This window comes from Fulmarus glacialis, unplaced genomic scaffold (genome assembly GCF_000690835.1).
Source record: "Fulmarus glacialis isolate BGI_N327 unplaced genomic scaffold, ASM69083v1 scaffold9267, whole genome shotgun sequence".
Lineage (NCBI taxonomy): Eukaryota > Metazoa > Chordata > Aves > Procellariiformes > Procellariidae > Fulmarus > Fulmarus glacialis.
Window position 1 is genome coordinate 23,291 of NW_009221259.1, and position 7,360 is coordinate 30,650.

The 7,360-nt window shown below is 42.5% G+C and overlaps 1 protein-coding gene across 1 annotated transcript in view; it reads left to right on the forward strand.

Moving 5' to 3' along the window:
- LOC104079125 (vascular endothelial growth factor receptor kdr-like) overlaps window positions 1–7,360 on the forward strand; it is a gene marked incomplete at its 5' end in the record, with an annotated part of 57,929 nt that overhangs the window by 18,550 nt on the left and 32,019 nt on the right. The window contains 5 exons of the mRNA XM_009581036.1: window positions 973–1,266; window positions 3,425–3,571; window positions 5,297–5,422; window positions 5,534–5,640; window positions 6,885–7,020. Coding sequence (XP_009579331.1) covers window positions 973–1,266; window positions 3,425–3,571; window positions 5,297–5,422; window positions 5,534–5,640; window positions 6,885–7,020 — 810 coding nt within the window. The remainder of the gene's footprint in view (window positions 1–972; window positions 1,267–3,424; window positions 3,572–5,296; window positions 5,423–5,533; window positions 5,641–6,884; window positions 7,021–7,360) is intronic.

Here is a 7,360-nt window from a genome sequence, read left to right on the forward strand (position 1 = left end):
GGGATTCCTCATAACTCTCAGCTGCTTGAAAATCCTGACCTAGCAGACAGAAGAATAATTCCAGGTCACTGTGCTTATCAATGCACTTTCATTCAAGTCTGCTGGGTGGATAGATCACTGAAACTAACAGAATAAGAAGGGAAAAGAATATCTTTCAGACACAATTTAATTGTAGGTCTCTGGCGGCTAATGCAGTAATAGGAATGTGTCTGTAGGCCAGACTCTGGCATTCTACTCAGAAACATTTTTTCTTGTCTTCAAATGAATTCAGTTCACCAATTCAGGAAAATTGATTTTTTTTCTGGAGTGAAAAGTTACTAAAAATATAGCAAGAAACAGCTTACTCTTTTGTGGATAGATTGGACTCACGCCTCAAAGTATTTCTCTGCTAAATATAAAGGCCTCAAGGAGTTATACTTCATTAGATAGTTAATCCATTCAGTGATCAAGTAAATATCCACCAAGGCACATGTGATGAAAATAAATATTGGCATAGTTGAAATAAGAGAGAATTGGGAAGATTGTTCAGTGGTGAAGAAAGAGAGTGTTACTTCTGAGAAATGGGAATAGGTCTCTATTCTTATGCAATTAGACTTTCAAGCACTGATTGCAGATAGAAAGAGAAGAGCTGATGAACACATTTGTCTACCTGGATAGAAATCTCTCTTGATTAAACTCTCTTAGTCCATTAACTACTTCTATTTATAAACTTTCAATTCATTACCTGAAGATGTAATGATTAGAATACTGAGGGCCAGACTACCACAGGTCAGCACTGGGACGTGAGAGGTACATTCACTTACCTAATTCATAAGCACCAGTGCCTATTTGCACATGCAAATGTGGGTCTCATTAAAATTGGCTCATTCCATTACAGCTGGTCTTTGAAATTTGACCATCAAGTTGCAACCAGGCAGCCAAAGATCTTCTCAGTTGTGACTTAATTGTAAACATGTTTTCCCTTCCTCCTAGATGTGCCATTTGGGTTGCAAACAGACCCACAAGTCACAACCATTGTGGGGAATGACGTCCGGCTGACCTGCCGGGCCTCCAAGTACATCTACAGTCACCTGTCCTGGTATTACCCCTCCTCAGAGGCGGCTCTTAGTGACTCAGTGATCAAGAAAACTGACAACTATTCCATTTCTTTGACACTGGTCATTACTAACGTCACGAAGGAACAGAACGGCCTCTACAAGTGCAGAGCCCAGAACCAGCACAACAGCACCGACACGCTAGAACAGCACACTCAGCTCCTCGTCAGAGGTAGGTCCTGCCAACGGAAAATGGCAGTGGGACGTGCTATCGTTCTGCTGCAGGAGCAGAAATGCTGTGCATCTGCTGCTCCCTTTGAAGCCTTTCAAAGCAGAAGGTGCCCAGCCTTTCTTAGGGACTGTCCTAATACAGACTTTGTGCTCTGGTTTGGGAGGTTTTTATGCATTACTATATGTGGATTGACACCTAGCCATATATATTACTCATCCAGCCACTGCTGGTTTTGTATAAAATATTTGCCTTACACATAAAGGTGATTTCAGCTGCATTTTATCTTCCGAACTCCATGCTGGGTGCAGATACAGTGTTGACTGAGGAGAAAAGGCATCAACCACCATGTTACTAACAGCACAACTCTATCATTTGGGACTGTCACCCCAGATCTATATGACTTTGGTAGAAGACTCCACCCACTTACAGCTGCCAAGATGATATGGATACCTAAATAGATTTGGGCCCAGCAAATGTAATCACAAATGTCACTGGTCAAGTGTATAATCAAGTGACATGTACCATTTATTCTGGGTAAGTGGGATGCACTTAGTTGTAATAACAGTATTTTCTTACTTATACCCAAACCCCCAACTCTTTTCTTTTCATAAAAATAGTAACACTACTGATCCTGAAGCCTGGTTTCTTTGGCTATGTGAATATAAAGGGCAGGACACTTCTTCCGGTAGAACCTCACTGAAAATTAGTAAAGTTTCTTCTGCTTCATAGTGAAGGAAGTGAGTGATCGGCTCTAAGCCTTCTCAGAAGAAAAAGTGCTGCTGGAATGGATGAATTTATTAGCTCTCTTCCAATGGTGAAGAAAAACCCAAAGCACGGAGTAGAATTGAAATAAACAGCAGCAGGCCAGGGTGCAGAAGACAGAGTCCTTCAAAAGCCGAATTAGACAGTGATTTTCAAATTGGCTTCTCCACTTACATTAATGGCTAATGAGACACTGAAGGGACAGCTATGCTGCCATAAGCACTTGTCACTTAGGTAAAAACCAGGCCGTGCAGTGCTGGCTTCATCCCTGTTTAAATGAACGAGCACATTTCCCATGCAGTGTCCTACCCTGTGCAGCCAACAACACTCTCACAGTCCTTTTCCCCTCCATGCAGGCATACACACAAGGAGAAAATGCTCACCCACGCCACAGCTGTGGCTAGCACAGCTCTGATACCTGAGTGGGAGGTGATTTATTTTAAGAAATGGCATGAGCACCTGCCTCTTCCTGAAGTGTGGAGGAAGGGAAAGAATCTTACCCTGGTATTACAGAGCGCTAGTGGTTTGGCTTGTCCCCACAGCCGGTACCGGAGCCACCTGTCAGCATCATCTGACATGGAGGCACTGGGCTTGCTCTGCACTCTGCTTTCAGGCAATTCACTTTTCTCTCCCCTGGCAGATATTTTTATTCATTTAGTCAAATTTCCACCTACACAGACACCTACACATGATGGCTATGGGAAAAACACAGCTAAACTGGGAATACATCCATGGGAGAAGTGGAACCTTGATCACATTCTTCTGAGAATTACTGGGGTCTGTTATTTGTCTGGCACGTGTCAGGGAGGCAATTCTTCTGGAGAACATGAGTGGAAATGCCCCTCCAAACCAGCCCTCCTTCCCCTATACAAACAAGGTCTTTTAAATGTACTAATACCCATCAGCTACCGTCCTTATTGCAGGTTTTATGTATTTTTTATGCTGTGCTTGTGATTTTATTCATTGCTTTCCTGTACCTTTTATAAATGAACATAAAGTGGAGGTTAACATGCTTTGTAGTAAGTAGATAATTGCACTCATGATGGAGAACACAAGAACTTAGAACTGTTTCCTCTTTGCCTCCTCCTTTCTTCTTTGCATTCACTGTGCATTTGCTCTTCCCACTCACTGTCCTCTGTTTTTGTCAGAGGATGAGAAACTCAAGGATGTTCAAGCTGAAGCTGAATCTAAGCTTAGTCAGTTTGAAAATAAGCCAAATGAACTCACCCACTTCTCCCATCATCTTTTGAGGGATTTTTGCTACCACTCATCGACCAAATCTTTGCCACTTCCAGCCCAGAGAGGCCATGCAAGTGGCCAAAGGAGAGAAGATGGCAGAGCTGTGGGGGGTGCCTTCTGAAATCTTACTGTGTACTGTTTTCCTTTGTGACTGTAGCAAAAGCAGCACCATATATGATACAAAACCTCACGGATCTGGAGGTTAACATCAGCGGCAAGATCATTCTGGAGTGCAAAGTTAGTGGAACGCCAGAACCTCAGATTACGTGGAGGAAGAACGGCTACCCCATTTCAGCAGCATCAGGTGAGTGTACTTTCTTCCCGAGCATGCTGCGGTTTTGTATGTAACACAGGATAATGGACTTGCAGGTTCGCCACAGACATAGGACCTACAACTCCACGGCTACTGCAAGCATGGCTGAGTCAGGATGGTATACGTCAACTTCAGAAAACACACACACACAAATCCAAATATATCAGACCACTGCAGTAGTCTCCAACTTGGACTTTCAGGTCAAAGCTGCCAACCGGTTGCAACCCAATGCCTGCTTATGTCTTCCGCAACGACACTGCCTGCCATGTCTTCCGCATGCGGCGGTGTTCGTGTCTGCAGAGTCAGCCAGATAGTCTGCATACGTTAGCATAGCATTAGTAAACCAAGGAATACAGTGTGCTGCTGTTCAGTCTGCTTGTGCGAGACAACAGTTTGCATACAAAACTGAGACAGAGTGTACCTGCTTGTCAGGTGGGTCTGAAAACACAAGCCTGAACCGCCAGATATCCTTGGGGCCTGATCAGAGTATGTTGCAGCAAATTGTGGGCAGTCACCTAACAGTCAGGTCCAGGGCATGCCACGGCATATTACATAACTTTTCTTTATCTCGCACAATATAGTAATGAGAATGTGCTCAACTGGTAGAGAGCAGTACAAGTACAGTGCTACCATGGGCAGGGAGCGTGGGCTCCCTTACCTGAGCCTGGAATTCCTTCTCACTCTCTGTCCTGAGATCTCCTATAAGTCATGGAGAATCCCATGTCAGTAGCTGGTCTTGTGACTTTAATTTTGCATCTTGGACTAGGTAGGAAATCTAGGATCATCCATAATTCAGATCAGACTGTTCTGAGAGAAATTCTTTATAGCTACTGAAATTTTATAAATAATTCTAGAGGGACAAGCATATGTAACTCATCCAACCAATGGAAACATAAATAAAACATTTGGAAAAAACACCTCAGGGTAAATATTTCAGCACATTGCATGGCAAGTTATGTGCAGTACTCTTGTTAACAACAACAGGATTAATAGGCAGAACACCCAGAAACTCAAATGTCCTTCCCTTTTGGATTCAAAGCCTGACCTGTTTACCTATTTCTGCTCCAAACATATCGTTAGTGAAACAGATGAGCTCTCAGTTTTGTGCCACAAATCAGGAAAAATTATATGTGGAAAATTAATCAGGAAAATTAAATGTAGAAAAGCCTGACGTAGGTCACATCTAGGCAACCTCCCTCTTCCCACTCCACCTCTAGCCCCTGGCTGCCTGTGAATCCAGGATTGCTCCACGCAGTGATTTTTTCAGGGATGTGCATAACCTGATTTCCATGTTCCACGTGTTAGAACTCCCATCACTTCCCACAGCCTCCAAGACATCGGCTTTCTCCAATAATTTCACCGAGTTCCCATTTTTCCCAGTGTATCTCATTGCTATCACAAAGCCTATCTTCCCATCACTTCACTAACTTTCATAGAAGTTTTCTCAGGCTCTGTCTGCTCATAATAAATTAACAGCCACATTTGCTGTTGGTTAAATGATCCCCAAGAAATCTACACAGGTATTGAGGAGAAAAATAGTGTCAGGGAAAGGTTGTTGCCAGACCACAATGAGGAGCACAGTATTAAAATGCCTCCTAACACCACTGCGTACCAGGCCTGCATGGATGGGAGCTGACTTTCAGTTCTCCGTCTCCTAAAAGCGTTTGTAGGCAGGTAGGTTATTGTGATAATATTAACTGAAATCCCTTACAACAGGAATTTCCATGGAAAATAATACCCTGGTCATTGAGCGAGTGAAAAAGGATGATGAAGGGCTCTATGAATGCAAAGCATCCAATGACATGGGCCAAGACAGCACATCAGCCTTCATTAAAATACAAGGTGAGTTCCAAGCTAAGGTGAAACGCATATATTGTGTTGAACTGATGAGAACTGTTGTTCAGTCATGGAATTCGGCTACATTTAAAATTTGGTTGTACATTTAACCTGCAGGTTCTGAGGAAAAATCCAACATTGAAGTTATCATTTTGGTCTGCACTGGTCTAGCCGCTACTCTCTTCTGGCTTCTTCTGACCCTATTCATTCGGAAACTGAGAAAAGTAAGAGAGCTTCCATACTGCACAAAGGGTCTGGGTTTGGGCCCAGTTTATGCATAGCATCAGAGTTTAGGGCTGAATGTTTGGGACAGATGGTAGAAAAACTGTGCAAAATGTTCCTATAAAATTTCAGTCCAAGGTTTCTGCTGATAGTCCTTTGACTTCTCAAGAGATCACTTGCACTTGTGGGATTTCTACCCACTTCCATGGCACTATAAAATCAGGCTCCTCCCTCTTTATGAGTCAAACTTGCTTGCAAGATTAGGAAACCAAAAAAAAGTCCTAAATCCCCTAAAAGGAGCGGTTGATTTCAGCACTTGTCCAATAAGATTTCTCTGAAACATAGGTATTAAAGGCGGCCCTGTTTTAAGAAAGATCCTAGGATGTTAGCTCTAGAAATTAGCTCAAATCACACAGATAATTTTGTCTCCAAGTCTTGCTATTCTTTCATCTCCCTTTTGTGACTCAAAAAAAGTAAAGTTTCAGTAAAGTTCCAAGGAATTTAGGTCTGTTTTTCCTAAAACAAACAGTAAACAGAAAGGCAAACACAGCTCTGCTCTGAAGCTCACCAAACTACAGTTCCAGTGCTGATCCCTAATACTTAAGTAAAATTTCCCCTCCTATTGCAAATACAGTGACTAAATTAATGCTTTCCTCCTTGACCTCAGTTTAACAGAGTTGTGGACAACAGTGAGTTTCCTATTACATTTTACACCCATGCAAGTCTGCTCATGGGTCCCACCAAATCACGTTTTTTCACTGAGCAGCATTAGAAGTAGCAGTTTTCACCAGCTTTCAATTTTAAATTGTAATAAGAAATAGCCATGAAGTGGATAACTTTGGAGAATCAAGCCTGCAAAATGAAACACTATGAAAATGCCAAAATTCTCCGTAGTGCACCAGGAAGTGCAACTCCTGGAGTTCCCATAGAAAAGCACGGATTTCCTTTAATACATACAGGTAGAAGACAGTGATAGATTTTGTGTCCTCAGAGTGTTTACCAACATTAATCAGTGACTCTTCCCAACACCCATAAGTGACAGGCATACATAAACATTTATTTCCCAGATATTAAAAAAAAAGAGGCACAAAGCTGAAGTGATGCATTCATGGTTCAGAATAAATTTCAGAGCTAAGTCTGGAATTCAGGGAACTCCCCAGCCAGCACTCAGTCTTGTAGATGACAGCTCTCCCATTAGAATTGCAGGGTAAATACTGTCAATAATTTCTCCACACCCTGTTTTTAGCCTGATGCCACAGATATTAAAACAGGATACCTGTCAATTATAATGGATCCAGAGGAAATGCCTCTTGACGAGCAGTGTGACCGTCTTCCCTATGACAGCAGTAAATGGGAGTTCCCAAGAGACAGACTGCGGCTGGGTGAGTGGTTTGGGTATTACTGCTGTAAAGAATGATGATTTCTAACGCTCCTCAATTTCAGTGGATCTGTTGTATAACCCAAGAAGCAGCCTATCATTTAGTGCTAGTGTACTACCATTCTTGGGGAGAATTGGCAATGAATCACAGAATTCAGGATCATCCTTAATGGGGGGTGAAACAAGAGATTTGGTAAGAAAAGCAAAGGTGTTGTCTCTCTCAAAATAGCTACCACCTCTTTTTCTTGCTTGGAGAAGTGAATCCAAACCCTTGACAGGGAAGAAAGGTATCTCCAGGTACTGTCCCTACCAAAAGTATGGTTTCACACCCATAGAGGAAAAGG